The sequence below is a fragment of the Pezoporus flaviventris genome, unplaced genomic scaffold (genome assembly GCF_033815535.1).
Source record: "Pezoporus flaviventris isolate CSIRO_AGI_PZ_B2104156 unplaced genomic scaffold, CSIRO_AGI_Pfla_v1 ptg000016l, whole genome shotgun sequence".
Lineage (NCBI taxonomy): Eukaryota > Metazoa > Chordata > Aves > Psittaciformes > Psittacidae > Pezoporus > Pezoporus flaviventris.
Window position 1 is genome coordinate 11257814 of NW_026892564.1, and position 21193 is coordinate 11279006.

Here is a 21193-nt window from a genome sequence, read left to right on the forward strand (position 1 = left end):
CACCCCGCCATACAGAATATAATCATACAGAAAACAGGGAACTTGTTCATTGCTGCTAATTTTTTCTTCTATCCCCATTGTGAGTTCCCAGTTTCCGCTCTCTAGTGATATGTCTTATGGATCTCCATATTATTCGGACTCCAGTTACAATAAAAGTTGCAACTGTCCATGTGAACAACACAAATTCATTTTCAGTTTTGAAAAGGAATGCATGGTTTCTCACATTAATATCAAATATCCAATTTAATACCTGATGACACAGCTCATGTACAATGACCATGGTGACGTCCAGTAGGTATGATATAGAAGAAATGCTTGGATCTAGAAGTATCCTCTGCTCCACAAAAACACTCAGTCCCCAGTTCTCCATAGCAGCATATGGATGCTTAGGCACAGCTAACAGATCTACAAATAAAAAAAAATATATGTTAAATCCTGGAGGGAACTACTATGCTGAAGTATTGTAAGTAAGGCCATAAATGATCACTAAAAGCATTTTAAATAACATACATGTAAAAAACCTAACCTTGATTTCAGCCCTCAAGTAATGTTATTTAGGAAATATTAATAAAATATTCACTTTTTATCTTATGCCACTATCTGCTCACACGTTTACCCTGTTACTGCTGTAACACAGTACTTAGTCTTTCTAATTGAAGTTTTCCATACAGAATCCATCTTATTTACAATACCTTGTTAATTTACTTCTGCATTTCCTACTGCTCCTCATCTTTACTATATCACATCTGTAGCAATACAGACTTACTACAAGCATTCTTTATCTTTTCATTAAGGTGACTCCTTTATGAACACCTTACACATCAAACTTCATGTAAGGACTGAAATTAAGGGGAACACTGAAGAAATACTGTTTCTTAACCAGAAAGATGGTGAACTGTTTAGAATTGCCATCAGGTAAAAAAAAACACCATACCACACCAAAACAGTGAGAAATGTCTCTCATTGGCATGAGACTGAACAATACCATATTACAATGTCTATCCATGTGCTAGAAAAATCTTACTGCAGAAAAGTGAGAGAGAACTAAAATTGACTCTAAGTCTGGAAATAAATCTAAAATTACAGTAAAATGACATAGGGAATAAACCAATGCACAATGCTGCTTCATGGCAAAAATATCTGAAAGAGCCCAGAAACAACCTGTATGTCTACAAGAAGCCCAGTGCAACCTGTGCACAAATTAGCCAGAATTTTGGAAGCCATGCTGTCACATCAGCATGGTGCTCCCTCCAGTCAAACTAATTAGTCAGGCTTTGTAATTAATTAGCCTGGCTGCCACACTCCTCTCATTTGGCTGTACTACCTCTGCTTCCAAAGCTATTTAATTCACAGTTAACACAAGTTACATCTAGGTGGTACTTCACTGGGTGGGATGAAAGGCCTCTGGGTTGACTTCCCAACCTGAAGAAGAAAAACTCTGACCAGCATATTCTAAATGATACTCTAAATTATATCACAGCATTTAGTTTGTCTGTTTTGGCTTGCTGACATTGAGTGGTGGAATTGGCTTGGAAAGCAACCTGACAGCTGGAGCTCTACTTCAGGATTCATAAGAAGTTGCCACTGAAGTATCAGGAATGGAAAACCTGGACATATTCCAGCACTCCTAAAAAGGGCCTGCTGCAAGAAACATAAAAATACCAGCCTTCTAGTGGAAGTACAGAGAGAGGATAGCAGCTACTTTCAAACACAAGTAAACTGAAAATATCCAAATTGCAGAGACATACTACAAATGGTAAAGAATAAATATTTTATATCAAGGCAGACGCCAGAACAAGAACCTAATTAAAGAAATAAAGCAAAAATCCAAAATATATTGTTCAAGACTAAACATGCCAGTAAATTCAGAATTACATGCTTTCCTTTTCTTCTCCAGCTGAAGCTCAAAATATACTATTTTTTTAAAATAACAGCAATTTGTTATAAATGACATGCAAAAATAAAAACTCCTGTCTGCTATACAAAGAAGGGATAAGGATGGAAAAAAGGGACACAAAGGCTACTGGGAGACATCACTGAAGTTAATGGGAAATCTTCACTTACATTAAACAGGGATCTCTTCTATTTTCAACTCTCTAAAAAAAGCCATAACTTCTCCCAAAGTGATTACACTTTCATCCAAAAGGCATCTTCAGAAGAAGAATACAGAGAATCTCTGCTCTTCTTTACAATGATTAGGTTTTCAGCAATTCCCCTCAAATAAGCAAAGTGACACTGAAATGTAACCAGCATGAAAGTAAAACCAGTTCCCAATGCTTTTATTTCTTTTCTGTCCTTTGTGCTCATTTGTAGTTTCTGGTCTTTCTAACCAGTCATAATGGACAGATTTTGTGTCAGCCAGTAATAAACTGGAATAACTCTGTGGAACTGGGAAACTAGGGTGAGGTCTCACACTAAACACCTTTACAAGCTAATTATAGACTGGTATTGGCCTGTTGGTTTAGACTTTATAGCATTGATATATCAATAAAACCTGCCAATCTGATGGACAGCTAACTGCCTTGCAGGTAGACAACCACAGTGGGATATTCTAAATCACTTTCACCCAATACATCTCCATTGCTTTGCAAGCCTGGAAATTCCTCTCATGTACCAGCTAATGCTTAAAGGGCTTTTCCAAACAGACAAAACAAAATGTAATAGATAACCCTATTGGTTTCCTGAATGCTAATCCTTGCAAGTGACATGCTGAATGAATTAGGAGGTGTACTAATATATATGCACACACTCCTACCTTTTTCTAGTGCAGGGTCTGGTGCACTGCATTTCAGTGCCAAAGAAGAGACTTCATCTCCGGTGACTGACAGAATGGACTCTAAACATACTAACAATCGCAAAATGAGAAATCTTTTGCTTCTCGTTGCCCACGTCTACACTCCAAATGTCCAAGTCTTGCTGTTCATTTTTCATTTAGAATTTAAATTCTTCAGTGGTTGGTCTTGATTGCTCCACAAATTTCTGCTACCTTTAAATAAAATTCCAAACATGCCTGGTTTTGTGGTAAAAGACACAATAATCTATATCTTTCTCTGGGGAGCCATAAACATTTGATTTCAGAGGAGCACTGAACATTTTTGATGTTCAAGTCTCAGCATGAGAATTTGTATTTCACACCATTAGAGCACTGAGGAAGGTACCCTGTGCTCCTGGAGGTGACATCTGTTAAGGCTTTAGTGCAATTTTTAAGGAGCAAGGTATAAAAGGAGGGGTGATGATGCACATTTTGATAGACAAATCATTCACACATATTACTGCTCAAAAGTGTTCAGCACTAACTGCGAAATGTGAATTGCTGAATATATAACAGCTTGTGTGCATGCTGCATCCAGTTACTCGGCACACTATTTAATTAAATTCTTTGTAAAGCACTTGTGAATGTTTGATTATGTGGATATTGCTGGGGAAATAGAAATGCGTGTTATTGCTTGCAGAGAATAATATCCTCATACATCATAAAACTGTTACTTGAGATTTCCTGATACAGCAGTGCAGAGAGTCCTGGGTAGTGCCGGAATAATAGAGGATTTCCACCTCTTGGCCTTCACAGAGACTAAATTCATGACCAAGAAGTAAAAACTATACAGCTAAAATAAATCACCAGAAAAGCCATCAGGACAAAAACATGTTGGAACTTCACACTAGCATTCTATACTGGCACAATTATTCAAATATAAGGATAGCATTTGGAAGTTTTTAAATCTATCTCTGCATGAATCTCATGAAAAACATTTCAAGCTACAAAAAACATACAAAGCTCAAGAGCTTCATTTCCAAACACTTAATTACGACATCAAAACTATGTAAGCTTACATCAGAATATTATCTGACATTATTAGCAAGTATCATCATAGTGCAAAACAGAAATTAGCAATTTAACACTTAAGTTGGTCACAAAGCACGTCATCATTTGATGCTCTTTTAAGTTAGTTAGTTACACTTAGTATCTTTGCAATTTGAACAAATGATACTGTTTTTAATTTTCTACTATTCAGTTACAGTATTTTCTAGGCACCCTTAAAACCCACTGTTTTAAATCCCCCAATCCACACAAATGGGAACACCACTCTTGCCTTAGATGACAGCAGAGTTAAAACTGAATAGGATTAAATGCAAAACAAGATTTAATTCTCTAATGCAGGGTACCCTGAATTTCAGGTCCTTCTCCCTCCTTTATCATCCTATTTTTCTACAAACATCAAAGCATCTCTTTCTACCACTGCGATTCCACTACGTTTAACAATTTCAGTCTGATGTCTGATGGGGATATTGGTGCAACAGACACACATCGTTACTATACATTTAAATATGAGTGTGTGCATAAACACAGACTTCTACCCCTATGAACATATTTACTATTACATGCTGCAATTTTATTCGTTTTAACTGCCGGTTGAAATGTGACCAAGGGCTAGATCCTGAAGAACATATGTCAGTATTAAATTTCTAATACTCAAGGTGGAAGATAAAAAGCACCTACTAGGGAAAAGGAAAAAAAAAAGAATAACTAACTGTGTGAACAATTTTTGCAAATTTTCTGTGTAGTGCATGATAAGTCTCCCAAATAAATCTGAGAGCCCTGAAATACTGCATCTGATAAGAAAACATACAGCGAGAAACAAGAAATTTCTGTCAAGCATCTTTACACATATATTTTCCTTAATAAAACCAGGAGGCACACAGAGATAAAACTGTTCACTCCTTGAACTCCATGTTTTCCTCTTACAATTTCTGGTTTTATTACAAAAATGACACTATAAAATTATTTGAATTTACTTATGTGCCTCTCAACAATGTTATTTTAATTCATTTCTTCAGAGAGGCTTTCTTCAAGATTTTAGGTGTAGATTTCTTGCTACCAAGTATGCTATTTTTCGGACAATAATTTCTACAAATTAAGAGAAAGTATGAACTAATATCAGTTTAGTTTAATTTATTCCTGACAAATGAAAAAAAAAAAAAAAAGGTTTTGCCCTTTCCTAATGCTGCATAATGCAATCAATAGCTTTACTAAATCTCTCTAAATGTCTTGTGTGATTTCCTAAATGAATGTTGCTGTACAAAGAAAAAGAATTATTTACTAAAAGGTTTTATATTTCTGCCACACAGATTCATTAATCAAAGCCATTTCTTTTACTACAAATAAGTAGATGCTTTCCTGTAACACAATAGCGTTTAAAGATTTACGCAGATTTTAACAAGCCAGCTACAGAAAGAGACAGCTCTGGTTAAAAACCATTAAGTCAAACAGCAGTTACTGTAAGAAATAGCCAAAATTTCTACTGACATATACAGAACTTATAAGAAATGTCTACAATGACTACTGAAAAACTTTCTTTTCTGCACTGTTTTTCTTAGTATACAACAGAGAAGCTTATGCCAGAAAACCAAGTTTTCCATGTATAGATTTTCATCCCCTTAAAAAGTTATTTGGGGGAGGGACAGAACACAACACACACGAAAAAACAAACATCCCAGACAGGGACATTCTGCAGCCACAAGGAAGGTCTCCAACTGACTGCAACAACAGAGAGAAACATAACTGATAGATATGAATGCTCAACTTGAGACACTACGAGACACCAGATTTTCAGAAAATACTAAGCGCATGTTTCCAGAAGACTAAATCATTTCAGTCTCTCATTTCTGGCAGTGAGGAGCTAGGTACCCTAAATTAGCTTTTAACTATTACTTTTATTTAAACTACAACTTAATTGTATTCTTCTTTCTTCTCTCACTACTTGCAAAGTATTGAAACACACAAAAGTTGCAAACAACCAGGATGACAGCCCCAAAGGAAATCTTTGACTAACACTTCTTTTTACCTAAATACTTACTCTGGCACCCATCACTTTTTACCTCTGGGACTACACCACCAATACCCTTCTGTAAACATGACACTTACCAACTCGTATGGACATTAGCCTGCAGAGTTAATGCAAAGGTCTAGAAGTGTTTGCCATTATTTCAGTCAAATCAAATGGCTTGTTGCAGACCCTGAGGAGAAATCACTGACACACAGCAGTTTATTGCTGGGGTTTTTATTGCTTCTTATTGCTGTACAAAGTATTACTTAACATTAACTGACATAAACAGTGGATGGATTTCCAGAGTGTTTGATACAAATAGCAGATACTGAATGCAATGTGAATACTAAAGGATCCGGGGGGGGGGGGGGGGGGGGGGGGGGGGGAATGTGGGAGAGAAAGCTGTGGAGGCTAAACGGGGAGAATAAGCAGTAATGTGGAAAGAAAAACTTTGCTATTTTTCCAAGCAACTGAGCCTTGACACTGGATGATGGCTGTTTACTCTTTAAGAAAATAAAATAGAATCCTGTTGATATTATTTGACATGCATATTAAGAAATCGCTTTCCGTTTTCATAACCCAAATCTATAGATCATTGCTTTGTTATTTCAAAGTATATCAAATAAATCAATGTTAAGATGAAAAATTAATGCAATCGCCCATTGAGGGTTAATTATGTATCATCTTGGTTGTATTGATCTCTACATGAACAATGCCTTTCTTTTAAATAATACCTGGACAGATCATTATTAAATGCTGCACAGCAATAAACAAGGAGGAAAAAAATCTTTGACAAAGTTTTCTTATCATTATAAACCTTTTTCCAAGCTTTCAGCCTAACATGGGTATTCTAAACTCTTAGACATACATTGGAACACAGATTACATGGAATAAACTGAGACACTGACTGAAATCAGCTCAGGTTTTGTTATTCCAAGTTACAAGGCTAGTACCGCAACTTGCAGTGTTACATCCCTTACAGTATATACGCAACAGATGAACAGAAAAAATATATTCCTACTCTCAACACCAAAAGATCTAGAGAGAGCAAAAAACAATAAAGACTTTTGTTGCCTTCATAAATACTGTTTCTAACGCAAATACTAAGAGCATTGACATGATGGAAAATTGCCAACAGCCATTTTCCTACCACCACAGTTAATAGAGCATGAGGATTCTACAGCTGAAAACAACATGCCACTGATTACTGAGCACTTCCAGTATAAATACTGCTGCAAAGAAAATGATTGAGTGCCACTGCTGTATTCCTTCCCTTCACTGCAAAACCGAGGGGCAGGTACACAGAAAACTCCAGAAATCCGTACTACTTGAGAGTTATAAAAATGAGGCAAAATAAATCTTTTCATCCAGCATACATAAAACTGATTTACATTACAGTAATAAAGACATGAATGTTCCCATTATTACAAACTCTATATGCCCAGATTTACCTCTTTTATGTTTGCTTTAAAGTGAGATCATATTCACAGGTGATGGGCAAAGTTTAGTACTGAAAGTAGAAACATGAATTTTGGGAATAGAGGCAGCTATATCACATTACCAGTATCTCAAAAATATGTATCCCAATATTCCATCTGGAGATAAAACTATAATATAGCTAATCATATACATCACATCTGAAGGCAATATTTTTGTGGGGACTGCATGCATTTATCTTTTCTCCTCCAGAGTAAGATGAAGAAATGCAAATGTACTGTCCCGGATAGCTTCTGAGTTACTGTTTTTAGGTCTTACTATTTAACATAAGCACTAACACTTACCTGATGTTCTTATGCAAACAATTTAGGTAATATTAGATCAGGATAAAGTTTTACTATGTTAATAGTAAAAAGAGTAATCTATTAATCAGTTTATTTAATATACCAAGAATCAATAACCTTCTGTGACATACCACAAAAACTCCATCATCCTTAATTCTGGAGAAACACATTCTGTTCTCTTGCATGCCCACATTCTCTCCTCCCCACTCATGCCTGAGGATGCAACCATTTCAACTATGTCTTTTCACAGAATCCACATTCACCCTTACAAAGGCTCCCAGAAACATCCTGATGGACCAGGGACCAAAATGTGAAAGTCAAAGCTGAACTTCTGGGTGCATTTAGATATCCTGGAGAGACTTAACTAAGTGAATTTACACCTTCATTTTATTTTGTGTCAGCATGGGCACAGGCTGCCAGCAATGTGCTCTCCAGTTACCTATCACAGGTGAAAAATCATAGCTAAAAAGCAAGGGTCCAATATTGTGACAGAAGAAATATCATCCTTTCCTACACAAGCACTCCAGATTTCCCACAGTAAAATGAAGCACCAGGACCTGAGCTGTTAAGAAGCTTCATTTTCCTGGTGCAGGAAGGCTTAGCAATATGCTCCACTCAGCCCACATCCTGCTATGCAGAGGCAGGCAGTAATATGTAACTGAATAAACAGGGTGGTTTTTCAACACATTGGGCCCAAAGTTATTCCTGAACCCAACATGGTTATCAGCAGGGAAAAAATAAAAGGAATTAAAGAAACAAACAGGATGGAAAAGTAGAGTAGCTGAAATCTCCATCAGAGCTGAAAAATATCTGAGCTTGGAAAACGACACGAAGAGACCAAAATGGTGCTTCATTCTACACCTGGAAGCAGTATGCACCAGTGAAGAGAAAGACAATAATTAGAAAGTAGCCTTATTTCTGACAGTTATAGTTTCAGATGCACGTGAAGTGTTTAATAGTTTTAATTAACTCAGAGGGTAGAACCCAAACATGAAAATGTGCTACAAAAACAGAAGAATATTGCAAACCACATAAAAATAAAAACTCCAGGAAGATTTTATTTTTTTTTATCTGAAGTCGCAACGTATAAGCACCATACTAAAAAGAGGTTGGTAACTGATACAAACTGAGTGGTACTACTGAAGTTTGGCAAACAAGAGCTGAGAACAGAAAACATTTTGACAGACCTGGGACAAGTACTTCAATAACAGACTACTGGGACTTTCAGGAAGAAGTTAAAAGCAGAGTCTGACAAACAACAGGAGTCATCCAGTTCAGAACAAAGTTTATAGAGATCAATCAGATCTCTGACACAGTGAGTAAGATTGAAAATCCAATATTCCAACAGTAAAGAAACTCAGGACAGAAAATCATGCAGAGCTCAGAGAACATGTGGAGCTGCACATACAGTGATGGCCTGGACAAGTCCTCTTCAGTGTGAAGGAAGAAATACAGGAAAGGTAATGGATTAAATCTCCTCCCTCCACCAATGGCGTGGCTATATTGACAAAGAATCATAGAATAGTTAGGGTTGGAAAGGACCTTAAGATCATCAAGTTCCAGCTCCCCTGCCATGGGCAGGGACACCTCACACTAAACCACGTCACCCAAGGCTCTGTCCAACCTGGCCTTGAACACTGCCAGGGATGGAGCATTCACAACCTCCCTGGGCAACCCATTCCAGTGCCTCACCACCCTTACAGGACAGAATTTCCTCCTTATATCCAATCTAAACTTCCCCTGTTTAAGTTTGAACCCGTTACCCCTTGTCCTATCACTACAGTCTCTAATGAAGAGTCCCTCCCCAGCATCCCTATAGGTCCCCTTCAGATACTGGAAGGCTGCTATGAGGTCTCGATGCAGCCTTCTCTTCTCCAGGCTGAACAGCCCCAACTTCCTCAGCCTGTCTTCATACGGGAGGTGCTCCAGTCCCCTGATCATCCTCGTGGCCCTTCTCTGGACTTGTTCCAACAGTTCCATGTCCTTTTTATGTTGAGGACACCAGAACTGCACACAATACTCCAGGTGAGGTCTCACAAGAGCAGAGTAGAGGGGCAGAGAATGATACAGCCACACCGACTCCAAACAGTATTTCCTGTGTACCTTTCTGATGCCCTACCGTATGGTATTGCTATGCATTTGTATAAGAAATGCCTTGTTAGTTCCCTTAAATCACATTGCTCCATCCCTGGCAGTGTTCAAGGCCAGGTTGGACAAAGCCCTGGCTGAGATGGTTTAGTGTGAGGTGTCCCTGCCCATGGCAGGGGGTTTGGAACTAGATGATCTTAAGGTCCTTTCCAACCCTAACTATTCTATGATTCTATTCTATGATTCTATTTAAGCCAAATTAAGGTTTAAAATCAGTAACAAATTTTATCAGTAACTTTCAAAACAGATAATGCTGTAACAAATGCTTAAGAAAGTTACTACCAAACCGGCAAAATCTATGCTTCATGTATTTACACTGATCCATACTTTCATCCATATTGAGCTGGCGCTGACAAGCAGGCAATCATGGCTCAAAAAACTTTCTGTTTCATATTTTCCCTATCCCTGAAAACTAACTCAGAAGTTTTGGTCTGAGAATTCATCTGTAAGAGATGAACTTCTCACAGAGTCTTTTCAGGTACACTCCTCCCCTCCCTCATAGATCTTCACACCTCTGCGTATCCCTTTGTTAAACCACAACGGCTTTTACCAATATCACCTTCAAAATGTTCCAGGGATCTAAACAGACTTAATCTTTCATCCTGACTCATTCTGTTCCCCCATTTTTGAGACACAGTCTGTCCATTTTTCTTACTAGTGTTTGTTCACTTCCTGAGATACAGAAATATCTGTCTGTTAGACTAAAAGTTATCTTCCATACTAAACTGGCTGGTAAGCAGCTTCTTACTTCAATGAATTCAATGAGAGGATAAAAATATTTCCTCGTCCCTTTGGTAATTCATTTGAATTTTTCAGTGTGTGATGTGACTTCCACTGAAGTTTACATTCTGTATCAATCTTTACCTGCATTATACAAAGATCTAAATAGAATAAAATGTATGCAGCACATTACTGAATGCTAAGTGAGACCAGTAATACTCACACACTAGTAATGAACCATTTGGGGATAGCAGTGGGCTTGCAGTGAGTGATCCCCATTGCAGCCACACTGCTCTCAAAGTCAGAGAGCAGAGTAAGACAACTGCAGGATATAAGAAGTCAGTCAACAGAAAAAAAGTACATCTTCCCTTCCTTTTGGACAAGGAAGAACCAATATAAAATTGGAATATTTTTTTATTGCCTAAGAGGGTAGATATTTTGAGGGACCACTGATGTCAAATATTTCTATGTTAAATGAATATGCAAAATTCTGGCAGATGCAATTTGAAAAGGTTACGCGTTCATCTTGCGATGGCGCAGACAGAGTATATCAAGTTTTACACGATAACACTTCACATAGGTAAAAACAGGAGGAGAGAGTGGCAAGAAGCTTTGGGCAACTTCGGAAAGATTTAAAAAAAATGCCAAGTTAAAATAAATACACCAAAAAGAAGGGCATACAACACAAGTGATGTACTGGAAATATGAACTGTTAATGTGCAAAGATACACAGGCAAACCACGAGGGCATCACCATGTCAAACCAACAGAAAAGTTACTGAGATTCCTGGGAATAACAGATTAGGTGACTAAATCTGTGCCATATGAAGGGATTTCTCATCAGCGACAACTGTAAGCACTATGGAGAAATCCCATTTACAGACATCAGAAAAGTCCATGAAAAGGCAACAACTGAAAGAGCTGGATAAAGAGATCTCACTGTAATTCCAGAGCCAATTCAGAAAGAGTACTACAGGAAATATAAGACTAAATTCTTCAACACATTTAATGTGGTATTAGTGCAGTGCTATAGGAGAATCACAGAATGACTGAGGTAGAAAGGGATCTCTGGAGGCCATCTTGTCCAACACCCCTGCTCAAGCAGGGCCACCCAGAGCTGGTTGCTCAGGACTATGTCCAGCTGACTTTTTAATGTCTCCGAGGATGGAGACTCCACAATCTCTCTGCAACCTGTGCCACTCCTTGATCACGCCCACTGAAAAAATTGTGTTTCCTAATGTTCAGGAAGAGCCTCCTGTGTTTCAGTTTGTGCCCATTGCCTCTTGTTCTGTTACTGGGCACCACTGAAAAGAGCCTGGTGCCATCTTCCTTGCACATTTCCTTCAGGTATTTATACATATTGATGAGATCCTCTCTGAGCTGTGTTGCCCAGGCTAAATGGTCCCAGCTCTCCTACCCTCTCCATATAGCAGACATGCTCCAGTCCCTCAGTCATCCTCGTGGCCCTTCACTGGAGTTTCCCCAGAATGTCCACGTCTCTCTTGTACTGTAGAGCCCAGAACTGGACACAGCACTCCAGATGTGGCCTCACCAGTGCTGAGCAGAGGAGAAGGATCACTTCCCTTGACCTGCTAGCAACCCTTCTAGAAGTCCAGGACACCATTTACCTTCTTTGCTGTGAGGGCACAGTGCTGACTCATGGTCAACTTCATGTCCACGATCTGCTTTCTGACAAGTTGCTTTCCAGTTAGTCAGCCCCCAGCATATACTGGTGCATGGGGTTGTTTTTCCCTCGGTGCAGGACTTGGCACCTCCCTTTGTTAGACTTCATGAGGTTCTTGTAGCCCCTTCCCCAGCTTGCTGAGGTCCCTCTGGATGGCAGCACAACACCCCAGTGTATCACCCACTCCTCCCAGTTTTGCATCATCTGCAAATATACTGAGGGTACACTCTGACCCCACCATCCACATCATTAACGAAGATGTTGAACAGGACTGGACCTCGCACTGACCCTTGAAGTACACTGCTAGTGACTGGCCTCCAACTCGACTTCATACCACTAATCATCGCCATCTGAGCTCAGCTATTCAGCCAGTTTTCATTCCACCTTAATATCTGCTCATCTAGCTTGTTCTTCATCAGCTTCTCTATGAGGATCTTATAGGAGACAAGGTCAAAGACGTCACTGAAGTCCAGGTAGAAAATATCCACTGCTCTCCCCTCATATACCAAGCCAGTTATTTTATCATAGAAGGTCATCAGGTTGGTCAGGCATGACTTCCCCTTGCTGAATCATGCTGACTGCTCCCAGCCACCTTCTTGTCCTTCATGCGTGTGGAAATGTAGTTTCCTAGGCCCTCCTTCTTGACCTCTTGAAAATGGGGGTGACATTTGCTTTCCTCAAGTCCTGGGGTACCTCTTGCAATCACCCTAGCCTTTCAAAGATAATCAGAAGTGGCCTCACAATGACATCAGCCAGCTCCCTCAGCATTCATGGGTGCATATTGTTAGGGTCTATATGGTTAAAATCAGACAGCATTGTCATGGGCTCTAAACAAAAATTTGGAAGCCAATATTCAAGCAGAGAAGGGATTTCCATAATATAATACAGATAACCTGTTTCAATGAGATTCAGAAGACGCAACGGAGAATTTTTTATGTGTTTACAAATGTCTGAATCTTAGTTCAAATCTCTGTAGTTTCAGCAAATCAGACAAGTGGATGAACTGACAGATAGGCAGGGAACAAAACCCAGAGCTAGATACAGTCTATGCCAATAACAAAAAGGTTATTATCAGAGAAAGCATGGTTTGTGACTGCCAGAGAACTGAAACCTTTCAGGAAGTAATCAATGTTTTTAGACTAGAATAGCCAAGGCAGCATATTGCTGTCACTCCAGACAAGTATTTACTGAGGATAAAAAAAGTGCACTTTCTACAGCTCCCTAAAAGAATGAAGAAATAAGGAAAGTAATTAGGCAATCAAAAAAACCTAAGCAATCACTCCTGAGACACCACAATGGATTAACCTTATCCACACAGGCAGAATACCAGTATTTTATGGTAAACTCATAAATTTGAGCAGATCAGAGGTTATTTACACACTTTTCCTAAGTTTGGCCTGTGAGCATGGTTAAACATTTTGGTGAATTTATGTCATCTGAATGCCCCTGTTACGTAATCATTATGCTTTAGCTGAAGAATTAAAACCAGACAGTGGGAATTTTAACTGTAAGTGGTTCTACTTCCCAGGCAAGATTTTTACAGGTAGGACTCAGTCTAAATTCATGTTCTGGCCAGAAGAGGAAGTTCTTGACATATCCCTGCAGACAGGCCTTCCTCAATTTTATGTGATGCGCAAAACAATATCTCTACATTTAAACTTACAGGCAAGGTGCTGCTTACAAGGCATTTTTCAATGAATAAATGCTGGAGGCTATGTGCTCCCAGCTGATGGCTATGTTAGCACCAAGGTCCCTCTTCTTTACTCTTTACTGTTTTCCAATCTAATTTGCCTAGGGCTTACACCTGATCCACTAGAACTCCACCTATGCCAGAAACTTCAATGCAAGCTGTCACTGTAGTCTATGAGCATGGTCATCCCTCTCATGACCTCTCTCTTCTAGCACAGTCCCCCAAACCACCATTCCCATTTGGGGAACTTGAAGACAGCACTTGAAGACAGGCACTTGAAGACAGCATTGGCCAGCTCTTGACAAAGAAACAGGATTGAAGGGAGGTCAAGCCAGGCAGGATAATAAAGATGTATAAGGCTATTATAATGAATAAAGCAATAGCGTCAACATCTAATAATCTATAATGTAAAATTACCTACACTTATAGTTGTAACACAGCCATTCTGTTGATGCATTGCATATCGCTGCTACCTGTAAGGTTATGAATTAAATAAATTTCTTCAGTCAGTGTGCCCTTTTTAATTTAAGTAGTAAATATAACCCACTCATGTTTAGTTATTCAACATAAATTGGGAAAAAGAGAGTCAGCTTTTCTGTTTTTTCAACTCTGTGTTGAACAAGTCATGGAACTAAACTAAACAAAATAAATCAACATAAACAAAACTTCATTCTTCCGATAGCACAAGAAGCTGTAACTACCCAAAACTGATACAACACTTCAACAGTCTTTTTTTATGGGGTTTAGCAAATTGCCTTCCCAAATTTAGTAGTCTGTCACTAAGACTTCAGCAGAATAGTAAAGTGTTTGAATATTACCTCAAATTTAAATCAGCACAAAAGAACACAAACCAGTCAGGTCTCCAAAAATCCACTACTACTTACAATCTGGGTTCAAAAGAGAATATTTTATGCTTAAAATCTGACTTAAACTTTGAAAAATCTGATTTCAATTACATCTTAAATAATAGAATTTTGTAACATATTTCTCGTAAAATATCTTCTTGTTAGTATGCATGTTTCATTAGAATGCTACTCTGTAGTAAACACAAAACTCTTGTCACATCCAAATGATATAATATTTTCTGTAATCAACAACCATAAGAACTGCAGAAAAACAAAGAGGCTATTCCTACTTCTTCTCCGGATATCTTGTATTTCACAGATTTCAGGGTGATGACCAAAGAAGTAAGAAGGTAGCTTGGAACACCAGAAAAGCACTAGCTTGAGCTAAAAAAAAGACTGGATTATTTCTGAAGATGCAAAGATTCAGTGCTGATGCAACTGAAAGATACTTCCTCAGTGCACCAAGAAATGCAGTGGGAAAAGCTGAAAAGTATTGCCAGAAGCTTGAGAGACACAGTTGAAATAGATGAGGAACACAGAGAAACTGAGAAACAAGTCAAAGAAATGAAAAATTTGACTGAGACAGCCAGTAAGGGTGGGCCTAAAAGCTGAGGGACTGTGTTGCCAAAGGGACTATGAATACAAACAGGAGCATTACTGAAGGAAGAGCTTTACATGGTGAAGATGATTTTGACTTCACCCAAATTAAAATACTTTGTGTATATAATTTTGCAAACTATATACACAAAATGCAGTGACAAAAAGAGATTTCAAAGACCACATGAGCCTCAAAGATGTTGAAGGAAAAAAAAAGCAGTTAAATAAGGTGAAGCAGCAAAAGAATCCACAGAAAAAAAAATTTGAGTAAACTGAATGTAAAGCAGACAGAAATTTAACATGACCAATTGCACCTACCAGGTAACAGAAGATGAGAACATTCCTGACCAGCCCTTTTATTGGCAAAGAGACCAAAATAGATGTAGTACACTCTTCTCCTAAAAGAGCACTACTTGTCCAAATACAATCTTCTCTATGCCCCATGTTATACCACGGCATTACAAAGTCATGAAGATAAATGTCTGCTCCTAGTGCTACTAGCCCAATGAACACAAAAACTTTTTCAGTTATACAGAAATCAGAATAGTTTCTCTGAGTAGAATTCCATTCCCTGCATGACAAATTTAAAGTTATATTAAACCTATATTAAAGAACCAAAGTGAGGTTCACAAGCCTCATCTAAACTTGATAACTTATGAATAATTCATGTTAAAATAATATCGTTTTCATTTTTTATGATGACTTCTGTCTTTTAGAATCATAATTTTTCCATACCATCTTGCCTCATTATTATTTACAGAAAAACAACTTCTGATCATTCCACTTAAAAGAAAAAGAACCCAATTAAAGATTTTGCTGCATCAGGAATGCTTGATGAAGACCATGAAAGAGCACACAGGCTTTTTTTCTTGGAAAATGTAAGAATAACATGCACAAAGTACTGCAAAGCCTATTAGAAGCAAGAGAATAACCTGCCAGATCTTCAGTATAATGAAAGGCACTAATAAAAAACTTCAGGATCAGCATCTAACAGTCTTTGAATGTAGAAAGTCTTTTTGGTTTGGCTCCTATCAATACAGTTCAGACTACATAGATAATTCAATGTGCACCGTGGAAGTGTTCTTAAAAATCTTGATAATTCCATGTAGAGGACCATCACAGTCCTGTGGTGAACTTAGTAAGGCAGCATCCCAACTCATTGAATCATCTGCACTGAAAGTAAGCAGGATTCACTCTGAAGTCTATGAATCAAGTTTTCCTTTACACTGAAGACATCACCTTCTTCCTCTAAAAGTCAAACTATATATTCAGTCTGACTGAAACTCATCTGATTCCAGGTCCTTTTTAAGTGCCGGAACAATGCGCAACAGTGTTGGTTCAAATGTAAATCAGATTCAAAAGGACTAAGGACTTGCTTAAAGCAAATTATTAAGTACGTGGAAGATCAAAGCCTAGCACTTCACTGACATATGAGAATGCAAATGAGAGATATATGAGGATGAAGAAAAACAAAAGAGAACTGGGGTATTCTTTCTTGGTGCAAGCATTAAAAATCAACTGATTTACCTTTAACAATGGCAATTATATCAGCAGAGGAACCCTCTTCTTATCTCAAGGCTTTACTTGATGAAAGACACATTATAATATTTCCATAAGAGGACAGTTTGTTCTGTTTTTTCATGCTATCATTTTGATACTCCTTAAGAATATATTTTACACATAGAGACAATTTAGTCCTCTCTCATTTAGCAAACACTGATTTTTTATTTCTTTTTCCCCCGTCTGCATTTCAAATAGAGCTTAAACAAGCAAGGCTGGTTTTAATACCTTCAAAGGTGCTGAAACTCCTCCAGCTATCTGGAATAAAAATCCAAAGTTATGTCTAGTTCGTTATGGATATTCCAACCGCAATTTCTTCTTCAAAGCTTCAATAGCTGTTTGAAAGAAGTACAATGCATCCTTCTTCAAAGATGACATGAAAGGTACTGCACTTTGCATTACCATACATGATCTCACTACATTCCTAGCTGTTTGCTCTGCCTGGGAGTTCAGCTTGGTGTCAGCTTGCAGGTCTAACAGTGATGACCAGATAGTCATCCACAGAGACAAATTACTACAGACTTCAGTAATACCAGCTACCCTGCCAGCAAGAAAAAATGAAACACGTATTTCTCAAAAGACACTTTCGTCTCTTGCCACAGCTATATCCTAGGCAGGAGCTGCTATTTCATTTACAAGTAAATATTCAGCATTGCAGTGAAAACACAAATATCAGTGAATAGAGTAATATGCTTGACAGAGGGTTGAAGAACAATACTATAACCTGCCCTTTCAAACTTCAGCACCTGAAATAACTAATGTAAAACTTTAGAAGCATCAGACAAAAAACTAATAATCTCAACCATTACTTTAAGATCTAGAAGAGCACATTCGTCCATTTGGTATTTAATGTGCTCTATACTCACTGTTTTTCACAGACATTCTCTCATAATTTCATATTAATTGTGTAATAAATGTACAGGTTAGCTTAATTTGAAAACAAATGTCCAACCACAATGAACTAATTGCATGTAATCTATAATACACAGAAATGCATGGATTATAGAAATCACAACTAATGAAGAAAGGCAAGGAACCTTCATGATAATAAAAGTTATCATGAAATTTCATTACTTAGTCTATGCAACAGAAGGCCCTCTCACTGTGACAAAGGCTGTCATTCCTAGAGACACTGCTTGAAGTGTTTTTTCAGAGTCATAGGAATGTCTTGATTCATATCATGATTCAATCTGATCACAATAGTACTGCTGAAATAACACTTAAGGGACCACATCTCCAGGCACATGAACCCCTGTAATGATGTTCCCACTTGGCCTGAAGAAAATCCAAACTCCTCCAGACATTCTGGCCTTCCCATAATTGTCATTGTCAATTACAGTGTATCTATTCCATGCTCATGTCATTTGTTAACCCCTCTCCTCTTCTAGTACTTTAATGCTGCTTCACACTTGATCAAAACCCTTTATTCCCTTTTTGGCTATATCAGATTACTGTCTTTCACATCCCTTGGTGTATCTGCAATTTACTGTGTTTGGATGCTCAAAGGGACTAAACAGAAAACTGAAGAGAGCACCAAACCTTGTGTGACTCCGCAAGAAAGTAATTTTGTCCCCAATCCTTGAAATTCTTGTGGGTGCATATAATTACAGACACAAAGAATTTTCCCATGTAACAGCTTTATCAGCCTTTCTTATACAACAATTGCAATTGTCATGCCAGGAACTTTCCCTTAGATCACACTGGCACAGGTCAGTAGTATTTTTTCTGAGCTAGCCTATTCAGTGAGCTATGATCAGCTTACCAGGCTCCTATGGAAAACACATTTCCAGGTACAATGAAGATTTAGACCTCTCTGTCTTCCCTGCTTTCTTTGCAACAAGCAATCGGGAAGTAATGCTGTGTTTTCTTCTGAACTGAAGGACTATTATGTAGTCATCTTTAATAGGTGACCAAATTCATTTCTTCAACTGGTTTCTTGCAGGTCTGATAATTTTCTATCCCTCCCTCTTCCTCCAGCACAGGATATCAGAAAACCACAGACATACCTGTGATCAGATTTGAGGTTGAAGGTTACATACCAATGTTGACAATACGACTATGATTACCTGCCACATCCTAGGAATGATCTGTTGAGGTCATCTTTTTTTTCAGTGGGCTACTGAATTTGCAGGAGTTTTTATGTTATCTTGGCTGAAGTGGGATCATTGATCTTTATTCTTCCTTGCAATACAGTGTGCCTAGAAGAGCTGTACTTTTGCAATGTGCTTTTTCTTGACTCTGTATGTAAAGGTTCTCTATAGGTATGTAAACAAAGCTAGTGTTGATGAAACAAGAGTGCTCAGGAAAAACACCAACGTAGTACATCCTAGAAGCGGCATTCTCCTACAGGGTTCCAAGCTACATCTATCTTCTATTGGCAGCAAAGCCACCTGACGCAGCGCTGTGGCTGCCAGCCCACATAGGAAATATGTTAGAGGTGATTGAATGGCTCACCCAAATATGCTGAACTGGCAGGCATTGCCACGTCATTGTAATTCTGCATCAATAAATCAACAATTAAAAGGCATATAATAGAAGGTGACTTGAAGTGGGTGTCATTAATTATGTTCTATGTTTTGCTTAGTAACCACTGAAACACAGTCTTCAACAAAACTAATCCTAATTACAGTTTGACAAGTTTCCCAAATTATGCTTATGATTTATTTTAGCATGACAGTTTTGGAAACTACAAGAGCTGTTCATTTCCTTTTTGTTTCACAAGTATACCAAGCAGAGGTACAGTCAGAGATAAACACATAAAAAGTGCCATTTGAACCTCCAGAAACTAGCAAAGACATTGTTAAAAAACACTAGCATACCCTGAAAGTATTAAAAATTAAGTTTTCAGTAACTACAGTACTAGTTTCAGAAACTGATAGAAAGGTGACAACTTCCTTCTGATCTCTTATTGGAGCAAATCAATCAAAAATTCTCTTCTGTATTTCACTAGAGACTTTGTAAAAAAGTATTTTCTTTTACCTGTTTTAAACCAATCTCCTACCACTTTCAATGAGCATCACATACAGCAATGTCCCTTGCAGGATTCGATGAATTATAGTTCTGCATGAATTCATTTACAGTTTTTCCCTCTTCCCTTTAACAAACTCTCTGCGAAGAACCCCCTCAATAACATACTTTGCACTCTGGAAGTCAGATCAGTTTTGGATAAGTATAGGGGAAACTAGAAAGAAGGGAGAAGGAGAGTTAGAATTTAAAATTGAAAAGTATTTGTAACTCTCAGAATAATTCATATCTGAAATATTTCAATGTTGTGAAATATACTGTTCTGTGTTGCTAGCCTCCTCCTGGAATCAAGAGAATATAAAATGATGTTACTGGTTTTGTCTAGTTTATAAAAAAATGGTCAGGATGAAATGTTGTAACAAAAAAAAATCAGTCTTCACTGCTGAAAGTTACACCTAAATTTACAGAGCTGCGTTTATGTAACATATAGATTTATAAACGTTAAATAGCTAGCATACCAACTAGCTTTCTGAACTCCTATAAGCAGGACAGGAACCTTCATTTCTGCAAAAGCAGCACTCAGAATGAAACAAAACCTTCAAATTCATGTGTTACAAGAAGTATTCATAATCACACTTCAAAATCATGAGCATGCAGCTAATGAAGGAAGCATCACATCTCCATATTCTCTGGTCACCCATACCTGGCTCTGCTCCTGAGAAAGGCAGAATCCGTGAACTGGCTTACACCTGGCTGTTGTTCTGCTCTCAGCTTTGGTGGAAAATGGGTTAAACCCTAAAAAACAATAAATATTCTTTCTATCTTTGAAGTGTACACACACTAGCCTTTTCTATACATTTGTGCCTTTATCAGATATTAGTTCTAGCATGGCATATGCTGGAAAAAATTATATAGCACCAGCTACACACCTTTACGCCCAAAACTGATTCCTGAATGGTACCAGCCTCAAAGAATATTAATGCTCTCACTGTCTTACGAGGAGATTGCAGGAAACTTGCAGGACCCCGCTTCTTTTCTCAGCAACCCACTCATACCTGTGCAAAGGCTCTGAGTGTCACTGGCTCTGTTTGCATTGATCTTCGGCTACTAACTGGGACATTGTGGATAATGCCAGTTATAGGGGCCTCGGACTCTGGCAGCATTTGCTGAGGAGCCTCTGCTTGATCTCATTCCCAGCACAAGGAGGCTGGCACACCTCAGGATCCAGAGCAAAGCAACAGATGGGAAGGAGGAGAGAAGAAAAAGAATCAAAGCTGTTTCACTCTGTTTGCTCAGAGATTGCCAGAACAGGTACTGACAGCAAGTAGCGATAGGGACCTGAGGATAGCTTAAGTCCTAATTTCTCAGCAGGTGCAAAGC

At 38.2% G+C, this 21193-nt stretch overlaps 1 protein-coding gene across 2 annotated transcripts in view; it reads right to left on the minus strand.

Annotated features, from left to right (window-relative positions):
* TRHDE (thyrotropin releasing hormone degrading enzyme) overlaps window positions 1-21193 on the minus strand; it is a 685146-nt gene that overhangs the window by 600014 nt on the left and 63939 nt on the right. For both annotated transcript variants that reach the window (XR_009743632.1, XM_061454791.1), the window contains exon 4: window positions 251-405. Coding sequence is in view for 1 of the 2 variants with exons in the window: in XM_061454791.1 (XP_061310775.1) it covers window positions 251-405 (155 nt within the window). In the remaining variant the exon portion in view is untranslated. The remainder of the gene's footprint in view (window positions 1-250; window positions 406-21193) is intronic.